The 18,070-nt window shown below is 37.3% G+C and overlaps 1 protein-coding gene across 8 annotated transcripts in view; it reads right to left on the bottom strand.

Annotated features, from left to right (window-relative positions):
• csmd3b (CUB and Sushi multiple domains 3b) overlaps positions 1–18,070 on the bottom strand; it is a 313,453-nt gene that overhangs the window by 156,514 nt on the left and 138,869 nt on the right. For 6 of the 8 annotated variants that reach the window (XM_027011676.3, XM_081700305.1, XM_081700321.1 and 3 more), the window contains exons 6-7: positions 13,053–13,165; positions 5,814–5,891 (exon numbers count right to left, since the gene is read on the bottom strand). In XM_027011676.3, the coding sequence (XP_026867477.2) occupies positions 5,814–5,891; positions 13,053–13,165 (191 nt within the window). The remainder of the gene's footprint in view (positions 1–5,813; positions 5,892–13,052; positions 13,166–18,070) is intronic. The other 2 variants (XM_035529341.2, XM_035529343.2) reach the window with 1 other exon arrangement.

The following is an 18,070-nucleotide window of genomic DNA, read 5'->3' as shown; positions in this document are numbered from 1 at the left end:
GCATGGGCAGTCTGATGGGTCCGTGGCTATGCAGCCCCATACACAGCAAACTGCACTGTACTGTGCATTCTGACACCTTTTTGTCATTGCCAGCAGTGCTACTGTAGCTCTTCTGTGGAATCAAACCAGATGGGCTAGCCTTTGCTCCCAATCCACATCAGTGAGCCTTGGGCACCCATGACCCTTTTGCCAGTTCACCGGTATTTCTTGTAGGTCTTAACTACTGCCTACCAGGAACAGATGCTCTGACCCAGTCATCTTGCTATATCAATTTGGGCCTTGTCAAAGTTGCACAGATCCTTACACTTGCCCATTTTTTCCTGCTTCCAACACATTAACTTCAAGAACTGACTGTTCACTTGCTTCCTAATATATCTCACCCAGTGACAGGTGTCATTGTAATGAGATAATCAATGTTATTTACTTCACCTGTCAATGGTTTTAATGATGGGGATGATCAGTTTGTCTGTCTATATCTATTGTTTAACCTGCAATGATTCTGGACATATAATTCTTTGATTCTTCATTCTTTATTTTCAAAACACTTTTAATGTGAAAATATGTATATTAATGCATGCTGTGGTTGCTGTACAGAAGCCACTTTGGGGATAAAAACCTGTTTCTGATTAATGGTCAGGGTTCAGACAGAATAGCTGTAAATTGTGCTCTTTCAGTAGTACTGGTTTCCTTTGATATTTTGATGTTTTAATGAAAAAATCAACTTAGCTAAACTGACAGTGCTGCAATAATTTAAATCACAATAAACAAACAGCAGTTTTTATTTTCACTGTCAGTCATTTTTAGTCTACAGAAAAAAAACATCAGTCACTGATGTCAATGAAAGTGCAGGTAACACAATTTAAAATATCAGCTGTCAATGTTTTAAGTATTATGCGAATTGTTTTATACTATTTTTAAGAACACTGGCAACTCTGGATATCAATGAAGTCTCTTAGATCAAAAATGAGATTTGTCTATTTTCTGTGTCACTACTTCCTCTTGGCTGACCACTCATTAATGCCAAAAATAAGTTTTAATTTAACTCAGGATTCACTAGGAAAATGGATGTCAGACCAGCTTATACCATGTGCATCATCCAAACATCCACAAAACATCTTACCTGGAAACATTAAATCATAGGTAGAAAAACAGGGTTAAAAAAAGCCCTTAATTATTATATTGTGTCTGTGTACAATCAGCGCATGTTTCCAGCCTCTATGCAGCTAATCGATAAACATGTTGAAATGAGGAAGAGCTTGTCAGCTTAGTTAACACTACATGTACAACTTAGGACACTTGCACAGAGACATGAAAATGTGGTCTAATCTTTGACTAATAGTCACACAATTATTCAATCTAAATCTGTCTAAACACTTTTGTTTTCAATATTTCAAACATAATTTGCACATTTCCAGTCAGGACTGGAAGAAGTATTTAAACCCTTGTATTTAATAACTTACAGAGCCTTCCGAGCAGCAAAAAGTTCCACCAGTGGTGTCTGCAGCTGTAGATCCGATTTTGCTCTGCACTTAGAAGGGATTTAAGAACATTTCCCTTTACAAAAAGATTTCAGGTCATTGATAGTTCCAGAATTCCTTGCTTGAGCAGTTCCTGAGGTCATGTAACTGCATCTCACTTGTTGATTTACTCCAGATATTCACATCACATCAAAAGATATATTAAGCTTCAGGTTACAGTCCATTAATCTGACCCAGTAAAACTTCTAGTCAACATTAATTGTTTCCTCTGTGAGAGCAAGCTTTCTAGACCCGAAGGTAGCAAAGCACTCCCACGTACTGAATGCTACATTCATCTTGCTTCGTATTTTGGGTCCAGGTTTTTGTGTTGCTCTGCAATGCTTACATTTTTCTCCAAACACTGCATTGTGTGTTTCTCTCACAGAACTCCACTTTTGTCTCATCTCATCAGAACTCTCTTTCAGAAGAATCATGGAACATCTAGTTAGTCATTTACAGTTGGTCTTCAGAGCTGTGGAATTTTTTTTCAGGGCAGGAGTTTAATCCAGAGTAGTTCATAGGTGTCTTTCAATGAACACAATTCTTGTTTATTCTTTCCTTACAGTGGACACTTAAGGAGAGACTGGCAAGTTCAAGCAATTTCTGCTGGTCCTTAGCTGTACTCCTCATGTGGGTCTTTTCACCTTTGGCCTTTTGCTGTGATCTTACAGGATGCCCACTTTTTGTGATAGCAGCAACAGTAATGATTTTGCTCCATTTATCTTTGAATTTGTCTTATTGTGGATTAACCAGGCGTTACAAAATGCTTCTGTAGCTTTTCTCACTTTTTTGCTTCAGTAACATTTCTACTTCTAATGACTTTTCATTTCTTTTGATCAGGGATTCATGGGCATCATGAACATGTTTTTTTCTGATCATGATCCACACCTCCATCCCATCTCATTATATTTGGAAAACATGTGGACCCTCCCTGAGGAAAATGGGGTCCACATAATTTTTTCAGCCTTGTCTAGGAACATCTAACCAATGTGTTCGGTATTGACATGGAGAATAACAGCATTGTTTTGTGTTGTTAGTTTAGGGATGTGTTTGTTTATTATTGGGACTTTTAATGTGCAATTAATGTAGGTAATTCCAAGGAGTTCACAAACTATTCTTTTCAACCACACATAACTGTCCAGTAAAACTCCAGGTTCTCTAATGCCCCCTGCCTCCAGCAGTGAAAGAATGGCGTATGAGATAAGAAGCCATGAATGGATGTTTAAGGAGATGAGCATAACTCTCCTGAGAACTTTTTTTTTTCTATTTTCTTCTTTATTTTTTCCCACTCATACCTTTTTATTATCATTTCAAACTCAAAAGAAAGCAAGGCTAAACTGGTTTCATAGACAAATCCAGACTTGGGTAGGAAAAGATGGCACTATTATCCTCAGGATAGATCCTTTAACCTCTATGAGTATCTTAGGAGTCACACTAAAAAACATATATTATTATTTGCCTTTTATCCAGTGCAAGGAAGTCATTTTGGTATTTAACTCTTTGTTCATTAGTCATTTTGGCACACTTCATTATGCGTGTTATGTTTAAAAACAGAGCAGTCAGATTTTTTCTCAATGCCAGTAGACTATGACATTCAGTGGGCTTTTAAATCTCAGCAAACAGCTAGTCACAGAACTTTCCTTGCTAGCACTTCATAGCTTGTATTTTCTCTGTTTCTCTCACACTCTAATGCGTACTCACACGTAATGGAAATGCACACAGCACACACACAATAAAGGCATCAGCTGAGTTTCTTATGTTTGTCTTTAAGACTTATTTCCTTTTCTCTGTCCCCCACACTCATGCAAGCATACACTCTCTCAATCACATACACAGAGAAATTAAATTCTCTATGGGTTTTCAAAAGCTGCTAACTACTTTCAACTGGTATAAAAACCTTAAAATTCCCACCACTGAATTTGTGGCATTCCTAAATTTCACTGATCATACCATTTCTGTGCTACTCATTTTCAAAGCCACCATTATGAATTTAACTACACATCACAGAGACAAATATTATACAAGTACATTATAACATATTCACATACTACCTGGAATAAAAACAGTTTGCTAATATGTAACTGACATACACACACAGTAAATCACAAGAACATATTATTTCTGAAGAGCTTTATGCCCAAGTCTCCATTAGTGCACCATGCACTTCCTCATACCCAGGCCAACCAAACATCCCATCATGCATTTAGCTACACAAACGAGGTGGTCAAAAATTCATACAAACAAACAGTGCTCAAGCAAGCAAGCAAGCAAACAACAAGACAAAAATGTGGTTGCATGCACCCATACCTAGAACAGACAGAGCAGATTGTGCAAACCCTGCTCAAACCATGCTGATGAGTCACAAGCCTTACAGTTTAAATAGGACTCAACATAACAAACTTAAAAAATAACAGATTGTGCCTATAATTTACTATAATTTATAGACATATTTCTTATAATTAAATTTTTGGAGTACACAAATAATTTTTTCTGAATGTAGTAACAGGGCAATTATCTGCGCAATATATTTAAAAAGCACGCACAAACATATTGTTACAGCTGGAGGAATCATTATATGCATTATTGTCTCTTACAAGAGTGCGTTTTCAATGAACACAGGCTTTTGCATCTGTACATGAAAACACATGACACTTAAGGAGTGACATTTGTTGTCTTATTAATAATACCAGTAAATACTGGTACGCTGATTACTACCTGTTTTTGTTATTGATTATTACAATTTTTCTACTATTCACATAGACTAGTAAACAACATCTATTCCATTAAACAGAACAGTGAATACACAGTATCACATTCAGAGCTTTAGTAACTTCACTATAATTAGTAATGAAAATTGAGGACAGATACCACTAAGATTAATAACGAAGCATAGCAGACAACAAACCACACAAAAGTCCTCCTTTGTTCCTTGATCGCTACAAACTGTGGATATAAAGAATTTTAAACAGCTACATTTCATTTATATTAAAGAAAAACTGAAAAAGTCCATAGTGATAATCTACCTTCAACATCAAATTATATAAGAGCTTTTAGTATAGCACATTGAACTACACATTGAACTGTACATAATAGCTTCTAGTATTGAACATTGAACTATATTTCTGTGCATAAAAGGCCATTGATCACTGGCTGTTGAAAAGTTTCCCCTTAACTTCAGTTACTTGTATGATATTACAATTATTCAGCGCAATAAATCTTGTTTTTATCCATAACTGAAGACAGCATGCTTTTGGGGCTCTTTCAGATTTCTGTTTTATTATTGTCAACGGATCTGGAGTGCAATGAAGCATCAGCTCTACAATAAAATACCACAAGTGCTTTCACCAGTTCAAATACATCATTAACATCATTCATTATAGAAATAATCAAGCGGAATATGATGCTAAATCTTCTGTTTGAATATCACTGTCTGCACTGAGCTAGATGGTGGCACAGCTGAGGTAGAGGGTTCACTTTAAAAGCGTTCACTTTAAGGTCACTCTAATAGAGAGCAATATCCAAAAATGTTCCAGGAACAGTAACTACAGCAACAACAGTAACTACTATTAATGCATTCTGATTTTGCATGTACTTGTAACCATGTCTGGTACTCATCATATAATGTACAGCGCTAATGATTTCAATTGAAAACTAAAAGATAAAGAATAGTTCATTTTATTGTATAATTTGTGGAGGATTTAGGAGCTCACAATATACTTAGTGAAATGCTTTATGAGATAATGACTTAAGTCATTACAATCCTATTAGCATAAACACTCGTCACCAGATCAAGAGGGCCGTAATACCCCTGCACACCTTCCATAGCAACATTAGTGTGGTGCAAACAAGGTGCTGGTTTATTTCAGTGTACTTTATCATCTCGGGTTAGTCACTGGAAATGTTCATATTATATAATAGTTTAGTAATGTGAAAAGATCAAAACAAGGAAATCACAATAAAATTAAAATAAAGACCAATTTTACTACTGCCTGAGAGCCTTTCCTAGGTTCTTTTTGGGTTTGTTGATCCCAATGCTGATCCAGGACTGCACAGACTTAGCATTTCCATTGTATTACTAGGACAGACACACGTTGATGATTTGGACATGGCAAAGGAGACTGGTCATGCAAGCAACATCAGCAAGGTACGATGCCCAAACAAAGCAATGACAAAATGATTCAAATGAAAGCATGAATCACACCAATAACACAATACAGATAATGATAAAAAAGAAAACAGAAAGCAAAAAAGCATACCACAGATTTAGCATAAAAGAGTAACAAAGGGTAGACTCACAGATAGAAAACTTGTTGCTGTTGTCTTTGCCAGGAAATAATTTTACTCCTCTAGATTTAAAATCTACGGACCTTTTCACTAGTCAAAGGGAAAAAAACCAAAACAAATGAAAACCATGGAATTAGGTGAAAACAGATCACAAATCAATTTGCCAGCATTAAGGAACAAAACTGTCATCAAGCTTATGGGAAATACACACACAAATAAATAAATAAAAATAAATCCATAGCAGCAGTAAAACTTCCTAGTGTGCTCTGCAAACAGAAATCGAAGCATGTGCAGAGAAAAGAGCAAGCTAAAATAAGAGGGGGAGGGAAGGGGGAAGAGAAGATTAATAAAGAAGCAGCAGGACAGGACTTCTGTTCATTTGTCAACCTTGAAATTGATGGGTAGTTTCAAATTGTATGCCCACATCATCTGATATGGATCAGACATTGCCTATGGTCTCTAAATGGTATTTAGGGCCATGAGTCATCTGTCAAAGTTGCTCAACTGATAAAAATGGCCAATTCCCTCTCTCTCTCTCTCTCTCTCTCTCTCTCTCTCACACACACACACACACACACACACACACACACACACACACACACAAACACACAAACACACAAACACACAGCTTCTAACTATTATGACCTTCTATTAACTGTTTAGTTGGCAAACCATAAGCCCATCATCTCCATCATCTCAGAGGTCAGAATGAAGTCCTGTTGGGAATATCAGGCATAATAATAATAATAATAATAATAATAATAATAATAATAATAATAATAATAATGTCCGAAAACATTTACATTTTGAGTAATGCTTTCTTTGTTTCAGTGCTGCTTTTTCCCTTTGGAAATGATGCATATTTTCAAAAGGTATATACTGAGTGAAGTTAACAGATATTAAATATAAAATTGGTGCCACACAACAAAAATAACCCCTTTTGTCATTATATTCTTTACATAGACTGACCAACTCTAGTTGCAAATAAGATGAAGTGGTAATATAGGAAATTTGGGAAGCAGTTAAGTTAAAGGGACAAACATTCAAGCTATAGCATAGAGAAAGTAACATTATGACCATGCAATTTATGTAATGAAGATTAACACAATCAGTACATTAGTAGGTGAAAATGATCTGTACAATGCATAAATATGCCACTAAACTCTGTTGTTGGTAATTTCTTTTAAAATTTGTAGCCTGGACTAAGTATTTCTGATAGTGATGCTTCAATATAGGTCCCCTAAACCAAAGGGCTTCATTGAACAATAAGAAAAAGTGAATGATTTCCATCCTTGTGTGTGTGTGTGTGTGTGTGTGTGTGTGTGTGTGTGTGTGTGTATGAGAGAGAGAGAGAGAGAGAGAGAGAGAGAGAGAGAGGGAGAAAGAGAGACTAATAGACACACAAGTGAACAAAGGCACAGTCAACATCACATTCCTGTATTTATACTTGTTAGAGATCTACACTCAGTTGAAGTTGTTTTCAAGATAAATGTACTAAAATTTCAAAACGAGATGAATATGAATGAACAAAGATGTTTGCCCACCCTTACATAATGAAAAACTATGCATATTTGTAACATTTGTTAACTTGTTACCTCAAAACCTTCACCATGAAGTATACATTACCAAGCGTTACACTGAATGGACAAAATCAAAGACTTCACCATGGAAATACGTGAAGTATCTTTGATTATGTATGCTCCTGTTTCTGAAACATGGTCACAAAAACTGTTTTGAAACACAGTCACATAAAAAAAACAAATTAGAGTTGGTATTGGTATGGCCAGTCTGTGATGACTGAAGCAACAAAAAAGTCACTAAAACTTGTTTAATCAACTAAACAGAGATGTGGGGAGAATTGATTGGGAAGGGAAAGTGGCTGCTCAAGGACAAATTACTTTTAGAGTTTAATATTGGACCTACTGCCCTGCAGTTTCAATGAAAACAGAATGCTTACGTGAACAAATTTTCTTTTTATTTGATATTTTCTATGCTTTCTGACTTTGTTTTGATTACACTGGATCTAAGGAAACATCTTGAACACACGTCTCACTGCACAAAAGATAGAGGAATGAAACAATCATTGAAATCCTACCAGCAAAATCTGATTGTATTTCTACACATCCATTAGATGACCTCTGGGTAAGACCATCTACATAAGTAAAAAATGAAATGGAAAATCAAATTTAGTTTCAGTAGAAAATGAAGCGAAATGAATCAGTTGAATGTAGATTTGAATTTGATGATGGCACACCTAGGGCAATCTGCTTAAAAGGATATGACTTAAATAAATTGCTATCATGATACCATTGCCATTTTTGGTTATTACATAACCAAAATAGTAGAGCAATAATGGCTGTACCATTTGATTGGAGAAGTGCTGAAATAATCCAATTCATTTGAAAGGTTTTGCCAATCTAAGGTTTTTGGTAGTTGTCTAACCTGATTATGTTACAAAATGTCAGTTATCAAATGACTGGAAATAAAAGGCTTGAATTGACAGATAAAGTTGACAACACTGTAATTATGTATATCTTTAATTATATTCTTACATACATTAAGACTATCTTACATATAGCTAATATTTCATGGCCTGCACAATGGTTTGAAATATATATATTAGAAAAAAAAAAACTTGTCTAATAATTGTCTAAATTTTCAGTGTGCATTACAATTTTTCATAACATAACTTTTATCAAGGTCAGTCATGGAATTATTTAACATTTTACATATTATCTTTTTTTTTTTTTTTTTACAAATTAACTTTTTACAGTTCTGCCCATCTCTGTATGCCAGTACTCCCCTACGCTATCTCAATGTGATCTTGTAGATAATCTTATCTCTGTCACTAGTCCTCCAGAATCCTATCCCATGTCCATCTTGACATAGATTACAGTAATTGGCTACTGTGCTACATGTCATGTTACTTTCTGGTCCAGAGGCAAGCATGAATCTGGTGCTTTATTGTTCATATGAAGGAAATAGCAATGTAATCATATTTTACCAGACTTACCTAACCTTCACTCACTTTCATTAAGTCAGCTATGTTAGGATATAAAGCAGTAATGTAGCCCTTAGCCTCAGGGTGAACCTGGACATAGGATGATCATGATTGACACAGGACATCATATTATCTCAGGATTTAACTTCTGAGTTGAACAATCCCAAATTAATTATGATGTGTTATGTGAAAAAGTTATATTCCCAGCATATGGTTTTACAATGTGACTTAAAATGCTAAAGTGCCAAGACATCAAATCAATACATAGAATGCTTAAATGAAACAGTGAGAAGAGATGATAACTCAACAAAGACGAATAAAAACAAGAACATAGGCTAGAGTATAGCGTTACTTAATTTGAAAGCTTTCCTTTCTGTAAAGTAATTTCTTAGTGATCTTTTGGATAAATCTCTTTAGTTTAGGCTATCTGTTGGACTCTGGAACTAATGGCAACATTGCAATGTATTAGGTTTTTGAATACATCTCACCCTAAAGGGTGGGCATGCTTTAAAATGGTATACACTGGAAAAGATGAAGCCCTACTGAGATCTGAGTTACTGATGAGTGAATGATGTCTTCTTTACTATGTGATGGGGTGGTTAATATGGACTGCAGTCACCATGGGAACAAAAACATTGATATCCAACTAAGGAAGTGACGATGTCGGCTTGATCATATTCAAATTTTGCATTTTTAAATCATATTCAGTTTATTATAAGCTGTTTATTCTCCAAGTGTAAAAAATAAAAGAGTTGCATTCAGGGTTAAAAAGTATCCTACTGAATTTGTGCAGTTACTGAATGGGTGATATTCACATACTGTGTACTTCAAATTGTTCAAAAGGTGATTTTCCCCAATTAATCACTATATAAATATATGCAAAGGTGAAATTTTAGAAAAGATAAGCAACATTTTCATTACACTGTTATGATACTATGTGGCTGGACTGTACAATAGGTAGAAGTGTAGTAACGTCTTATGTTCACATTTCATTTGACCTCCAGTTGCACTCCTAATTAAGAATATTTAAGTAATATTTCATAATCTGCACAATGATTTGAAATAGCTATATTGGATTTTTTTTATCATGTTCTTTTTACATCTTTTTACATGAACTCAGTTAGTTGTACTTGAAGAATAATTGGGTGAATTTGTGTTTCATAATATTTTTCAACTATGTTTGTGAGCAAATGAATTTCCTTATTACTCAGTAATAGTCATTCACATTTAATTTGGTCTCTTAAGCTTTATAATTTTATTTTAGACTAAAATATCACAAAAAAAAGAAACTAAGTTCTAACTTCTTAGATTATGATTTTCCTAAGAACTAATTTACTTTGCAGTCCATGAGGTATCTCAGTACTCAGTAGTTGTTTGGCATGATACTTTTATTTTTAATCCTACTCAAGTTATTTTTGGTAGGCTACTCCCACCTACTGCCTTGGACTTTTCTACTCAACTGGAACTGAATCCCATCCTAAAATCACTCCTATGCTTTTCTGAGACTAAGACTGATTTTCCGAACCTTTCCAGTAAATAATGTAACCAGTAGAAGTGATACTTGCTGATCTGAATTTAAATGTGTGATTTTGATAATAAAAACAGTGTGTATGACAAACCATATAATCTTAACTATTTTCCTATGTTTAAAATAGTATTATAATAATGTCACAACATTGGGGTATTATTCTCCATTACACCATGGGGTAATTATTCTACATTACAAATTTTGTTTTCTGATAATATACTGTCATGCGGTCCCTAAAACGGTCAGCACTGTTTGAAAAACTCTCACTGGAACATAAAAGAACAATATTAAAAATATACAAACTCAGTATACATTGTGCCATTCTTTTGAGTACAGGTTGGGTGCATGTTGTCCTTCTTAGCAAGTCAGCAAGTTGGGTCTCTCTGTGGGTTTTGGAGTTATTTTGTTTATACAGACATTACCTCAGTCTAAAAATGTGCTCTGTCAAAACAGTTTCAGCATACACTTACAAATGTCTGACATTCAGAAGTTTTAAACCATTTAACAAGTGCAGTATTGATAGCAAAAGACCCACATGTTTGGTAATACATTTTATGCCAGCATTATTGCAGCATATGCATTAACACTAATGACTTTACAGTTTAAGCAAATGCTTGTGGAATCATGTTTGACAGAGACATAGTGGAGTCCAGCCAAATTAATTATTCCTGCAGGCGAATAGTGGAATCTTGTATGAACATTTTTCTACATTCTCCCCCAACCCTAATCAGTTGGTGGCAAGAGTGAGCATCAAAGACAGACTTTATTAGCCATGGCAGGTGCTCTAGGGAACAGTACACTGTGGCAAAATTCCTCTGGTTCTAAACAGATGAGGTTCTATTTTTAACCTGCTCTAAAGAGTCAGGGGAAATGTTTCAAAATTCTAGCTGTGTCAGACAAATCCTAGAGACCTAAACATTATTATTACATTGCCATGCTTGTGAAGTTATGAAGGCTTGCTCCAGAGACATGCTGAAGGATGAAGTCAGTCAGGAAGAAGTTGTTGAGTTTACGAAAAAAGCTTGTCACCAAGGGACATGACGTGTCATCTATTTGGATTATTCATTCAATGTTTAAGCCATGTCTATTCTTGTCCCAAAACCCCTTATCGCATAAAAGCATCTTAGTGTTCTTTCCCAGTGACAAGCCTTAGTAGGCTAGTCCCAGCTACGGTTGTGATGCTTATTGTCTGAATTCAAAGGCACATTCAAAGTTTGATTAAATTGATTTTAGGCAACTGCACTCTTGTCTGTTTGTATGGTGCTGACTCTATCTGAGGCAAGCTGAGTCCAATAACAACTTTATTATCCAAAGAAGAGTTTCCGTCTATAGGAATTCTGAATAGGGCGCAACAGCTGGTTAATGTCAATAAGAGTCGCACCATCCGAAATGGAACATGCTTTTCTTTTGATGGCATCTCTTTCAGACATATCAGTAGGCTAAATTGGATTTCACTGGGTTGGTGTTCTGAGGCACTGTGCAGCTGCTACTTTTCACCACTAGTTGTCACTCCCAAAGTGGTGTGAACCTGTTATTTACTAGTCAGAAATTTTATCAGACCAGTTTATTACAATGAAGTTGCAACATCAGATAAAATTATTTCACCTAAAAGCCAATATGAAGCCTACCCAAATGACACCCTCATATGAGCATATGTTTGGCCATTGCAGCCTCTCCTGTTGTATAGTAGTACACCATTGAGCAACACTAATGAAAACTTTTTTGTTTTTATGCAGTTTTTGCCTCACATCTTTGAAACAGATTAATTTAGATGTTACTGTAACCTAAATGAAATAGTAAAACTAAGACTCTTAAGTTCTATTTAAGCCAATGTTTGATAGTTTGGTATCATTCATCTAAACATAATAAGAACATAACTGTTACGTTATAATAAGAAACATAACAGTTTTTGTCAAAGTCTGGGATCATGAGCTGCTCACAAATATTGGGATATATCTCATAACAACAACAACAACAACAACAACAACAACAAAAACCCTGTTAACAACATTTAGCATCTGTTACAGATTAGACAGTTGCTTAGCTATTAGGTTGATATGATCTATAAGTTTGATTTCAATAAGTAAGGGTTGGCAAACACTTTCATATCCACTCAGAATACAGATGGTCAAATCAATAATTCAATCAATATGCAAAAGCTGCAACTGAGTATATGGTAAATGTGTGTCAGCTATTGGTCACTAACACACACACAGCAAGAACAGTATGGCTTTGGGTGGCCTGTTACAACTTAACAACTAGAAATAGAGAAGCTTCTGACAAGCAGATAAAGAGGCAGCTATTTCCAAAAACTAGGAAATGTTTGTAGAATTATGAGTTAGTCTAGTGAAAAAACATCCATGCAAGCAAATGCAACAGAAGCATTTTTTTCCCTGTCAGATTCGCTCCCCAAAACAGCTACATATGTGTAAAATTAGAACAAAAAATAGGAATGCCTTGAGCAGACATAAGAGAAAAAAAAACTGATGACTTAATCAGTCAAAATAAAAATACAAAAATTATAACAGAAGAAACAATGCATATCAAACAATACAGACATTAAAGAGATATCTGTAGAACACATGTTGTGTGTGTTGGGGGAGCGGGTTTCCCACAGTAATGTCCTGGGAACAACAAAGGTACAACTAAAGCAATCTGATTAGCTCATTCTGAGAGACTAATTTATTGGAAGCCCTGTACAGGAATTAAAATGGTGGCTTACCTTGATAATGGGAACTAAAGCCCCTGTATCGATGGTTGCTGTCAGTTACAAAGTGTAGCCTCAGCCAGTTCTTGTTGCTGACAATAGGAGATGGCACATTCATTCCAGATAACCTGTAGGAAACAAAGGGAGGAAATCTTTAAACTTGTTGCTGCATGGAGCCCATCAGCAAAAACAGGCACTAATAGTCCAGTTCTGATCTATTCCAAGCAGCAAGGAAATGCCAGTGACTCTCAAAAACAAAAGCCAGTGTCTAACTACTAACTCTCAAGACTGTACCCTGGTAAGTCACTGCAGTCCCGTAATGTTGTTTTCATTTGAGGAAATGTCATTTTTTCATCATTATGGCTGACAAAAAGGATGTCATGCTGTTTGGAGGCTCACAAAAATATGACCCATGTATCACTATTACATGATACGTTTGTAGGTGATTTGTTGGGGGTGACAGTGCTTTCTTCACCTCATCTCTTACTCCACCCTTCTCCACCAGGCCAGTTTTACAGGAAATGTCTGACAGGAAATGTCATTAAAAGCACATGACCATATGAATCATTCTTTAATGGCCTTCACAGTTTGGAACTCTGCCATATCATTACTGTTATCACAGCAATGATAGAAGTACACACAAGGATGCCTCATGGCGGCATGGGAACTGCAGGGGGAAAAAGCTAAGTCATATCCACAATTGACTTCCCTGTTTAAATCAGTTTTTGAGGGATGGGCGATGGGAGAATAGCTATTACAATTTGGACATGACCTAGTAGGGGCTGTAGGAAATTGTGCAGTCCAATCTGGCCTGCTGTAATGACTCTTTGATCCTGGATCAGCCAGACCAGGGCCTTGACAATCTACAGAAAGTAAGGTTCACCCAGCAGTTAAGAATAAACCTCTATCAAGAATTTCTCACGGCTAGAACCATAGAATTCATGAAAGCAGGCAAGCCACACATGAGGACAGACTGTCTTGACTATATTATTGCCTGTGTATACTGTGGAGGCACTTTGTTTCACTTAGGAGCAAGTGCAGGGCCACGGTCTAATACTGGTCCAACATGTTCAAATTGATGCATGTTCTGCAGGTGCAAGACATTGTTATTTTTTGAAGAGCAGAGTCTTCCAGAGATGGCCCTGCGTCCCAGGGAAGTTATTTAAAACCAGCAGTCAGGAAATCTAAGACATGACTTGATCTAAGACATCAAGAATTCAAATGTTTTGATAAGAAATTTGACAGGGTCCTCAAGGGACACACATGATATCTTTAAAGATGGTTCTTTCCTTGACCATAGAGAGGAAGAAGAAGAATGAAGAAAGCACTCATCTTGATTTTGCATTTTAATCATCCTGACACAGTAACCATGAATTCCTCATGCTGCTGGGGATGTGTTTTTCTATCTGCAATGTGCATTATAATAAAATGAGTTGGTATTCTGCTGGAACATAATTCTCCATGAGCAGGGGGATGATGTTGTCAGTTCACCCACACACAACACAGCAACACTAGTACCTCGTACACAGCCTGCTCTGCTCCTGAATCATTCAGAGCTAAAGGTGAGAAGTTTCATAGCTTAGTGTGACATGTGTGCTGGTGAGCACTCTGTGAGCAGCGTCACCTGTCCTATAGTGTGCACTCACTAGGAAACAAAAAAGAAGCAAGATGTCATTAAACTTATCATGGGATCAACACTTCTTAAAGGATACTCCTAAAATTCACAGAGATTAAAACAGGGCAGGAGGCAGCTATTTAGATTTTCTTTCCAAAGTGAAATTTTGGAGTCAGGAATTTTTATTCACCAGGGGCCCACTGATAAAATCTGTTTCTTTCAAACTTGCAATACAGTACTAGTTTAAATGTGTGTACCTTTAAATGTGTGTGTTTAGAATAGGCAATAATTAATATAAGTCTAAATCTGTCAGGTTTTTTTTTCAGGTGCAGTTGAATGCAAGTTAAAATTCAGTGCAGAGAGAGTCAAAAACAATCCAGGTCCAATACCAGAAAGAGCATGCAAGATGGCAGACAAAAACAGAGCAAAAATGAGGAGGATGAGCATAAGGTCAGAACCTTAATAATCAGGACCTACAAGGGAATGGCTTAGGATCACTATGCACAATGCTGGGCAAGACTTCACAAAGAGTAAAAGACACAGGTAAATTTAAATAGAAAACATTAAGGGTAATTGGACGCAGTGGACCCTAATAGGCTGGGATAGGAAACAGACTGGGGGATTATGGGGAATGTAATCACTTGGGGCAGGCTGGAAGCCATAGATGCGACAGAATAAAATAATGTTGAGAAAGCACCAGCACATACCACGTGTGCTAACAATTTATGAACTTTCCATTTACAGTTTTACTGACAAATAGACACCACAGCCTACGTACAGCCCAGACAGGCCACAAACAGGGCCTTTCTTGTATGTGTCCTTCACCAGCATAATGATGCAAGCCTGAATCTGTGCCCTCTTATCTCAGAGTGATGACCACTGTCCCTGAGTCAACTCCTGGATTCTGTAATAGGTGAGCATATTGTCCTTGCACCTGAAGACTCAGTGGTGCACTTATTGTAAGACATCCTACAGATTCCGATGTGTTCCATGGGACAGGAGGAGGTGACTGATTAAACACCCCCCCCCCCCCCCCCCATGCCCCTGGCCTGTCCTTTTAGCTAAAGCCCACTGCCATTTGCTGGAATATAAATGATGTAAACCGCTATAAAATAAATAATAAAGTGAGCTGAAGAGAAGAGGGGGCATGGTGGCAGATGTGGTTGAGCAAGAGAGAGATTGGCATATAATAGGTTATATATAGGTATAATAGGTGACAAAATAAGTTGAGATTTAAAGAATTAGTAAGGAAAGAGAAAGAGACAGGGAAGCAAGGGGTGCTAGCTTGAAGACAAGTGGGGAGGGGCAGGACTGGGAAAAGGCTGCATTCACCATGGCATTTACAGTGATTTTTCTGTCTTTTGGCACTGTGAAAAGCCTTCAAGGCCTATGAGATAACTGCCAGTGAACTGATAGTGACAAGCATAGTTAAGGATGAACGGACAGTGAACGGCTACATGACAGAAGTGTCACCACTTTGTCTTCAATGAAGCTAGTGATGATCTGTATAGTTCTACTATTATAACATGCCTCTCAGCCTTAGGGAAGCAATGAGAAAAGACTGAATTTTATTATCTTGGAAATTACTCTTTAAAAACGTTACAAACCAATTAAAAAACATTTGCTGAAGATGGCACAGATACCACTTCAACATGGTATAATTCTCACAAACAATGCAGACAAGCAGCACACTCAATTAGCAGAGGATCCAGTAAACCAATGAACACTTTTCAGATGTGAATCAACTACACCTATTTCAGAAGAGAAACAATGAGAAAGAGAGCATGCCTTTTGAGTAAGAGAGAGAGGAAAGCAAAAGGCTGACATCAGTAGCTCTAATGGACTTTAGTGCGTTTTTATGCTCTTGCCATGCAAGCTACATTTTGAGATCAATACCTTTCAGTGGCTCACTGTGAAATAAAAAGAGATTACTTATTAGCAAATGACAGCCGTTAATATGTTTCTTAATTGGAGAATCTGTCTTAATTGCCAGACCTCTAATTAAAATAGGCGGCAGACATTTAGGTAAGGATGAATATGCACACAAAGAGCACACGCACAGGGAGAGCATGCACACATACACACACACACACACACACACCCACAGAGTCCCATAAGCTGAAACTTCATCAACCTCCTGTATACCTGAGCAGCTGGGGGAGGGGATGAGCTAGAGGAAGACGAGAGCATGAAAGAGCGTGGTGGTGGAGGGACATAGGCAAGGCTCTGCAGTACGGTGCTCACACCGGCAGTCACCTCATCAATCACTGGCAGCTATGGCCCAGACGGATGGGAGGCCGCTGGGAAGGCACGCACATCTCTCCATCAAACTGATGTTTTGAAAGTAAGTAATCAGTGTTCTCCACGGGCACTCCTTCTGTGGCAATGCTCCCCACCTCTGTCATTCCCCACCACTCCCCCACCTCCCCCCATCTTCTTTCTCCCTGCTTCTTTGCTCTCTGCTCCATGGAGTCAAGGCCTCTCCACTCCGCTGCATTCTGGGAGCTATATTTCATCTATCTCAGCACGATTTGTTTTTTGGTCTATATGTGTATAGGGTCATGTTGGAAGCAGGTGAAGATGAAATAGAGGGAAAGGATGAACAGGATAAGGTACTGCAGCAGCAGTCATGTACACAGTCTGCTGAACAACATTTTAGAATGACTAACACATAGTGATTTTTTTTTGTTGTTGCCAGCTTTCATAGTATACACTATAATTAGTGGCCTTTTGGAATATAACTGATTAGTGTAGTAATAATAAGCCTTCTCATAAATATGCTTTCTCACAGATAAGTATACTGAATGCTAATATATCAGAAATCCTGACTATCCAATTAATGCTGCTCGTACCAGTCCCTCCTTTTCACCCTTTGCTGGGACTCACTAGGCCTAAGCTTGAAGAGCTCATGATATAGCCTGATGGAGCACCAGCCTGAGATACTGAGCCAGTTGAACACATCATTTGTCCAGGAGCACTGAGCTTGGCCTGGCCCCAGAACCTCCATTCTGAAGATCAGAAGGGCCAAAAGGGGGTGGCAGGGGAGATAGTGATGTGGCACCCAGCAGAATAAATGGACCCCATGCACCAACTAGTGACCTCACAATGCTTTTACCCAGACACATATTTCACCTGCAGGTTCATACCCAACACCCGCAAAAGCCATTTTAATAACGCATGTATTTACAGTGAGCGATGGAATCGAATGCCACATGAGATGGGTATGCATGCTGCACTAATATATCTGCTGATTTAGTGGGGTTTCACACTGATGCTGCACTGCTTTGTTCATGAAATACTGCTAAAACTACCTGCCTGTAATAAGACTGAGGGATTCCATAATAGGAAGCACATACAGCAGCAAAAGAACATTTACTGGAGTTGCTGCTCTTAGTAAAATCTGGTTTTAATGAACTGC

Source organism: Electrophorus electricus, chromosome 2 (assembly GCF_041902795.1).
Source record: "Electrophorus electricus isolate QZ-2024a chromosome 2, ASM4190279v1, whole genome shotgun sequence".
In the NCBI taxonomy this organism is placed as follows: domain Eukaryota; kingdom Metazoa; phylum Chordata; class Actinopteri; order Gymnotiformes; family Gymnotidae; genus Electrophorus; species Electrophorus electricus.
This window is presented reverse-complemented; position numbering and strand designations above follow the sequence as displayed.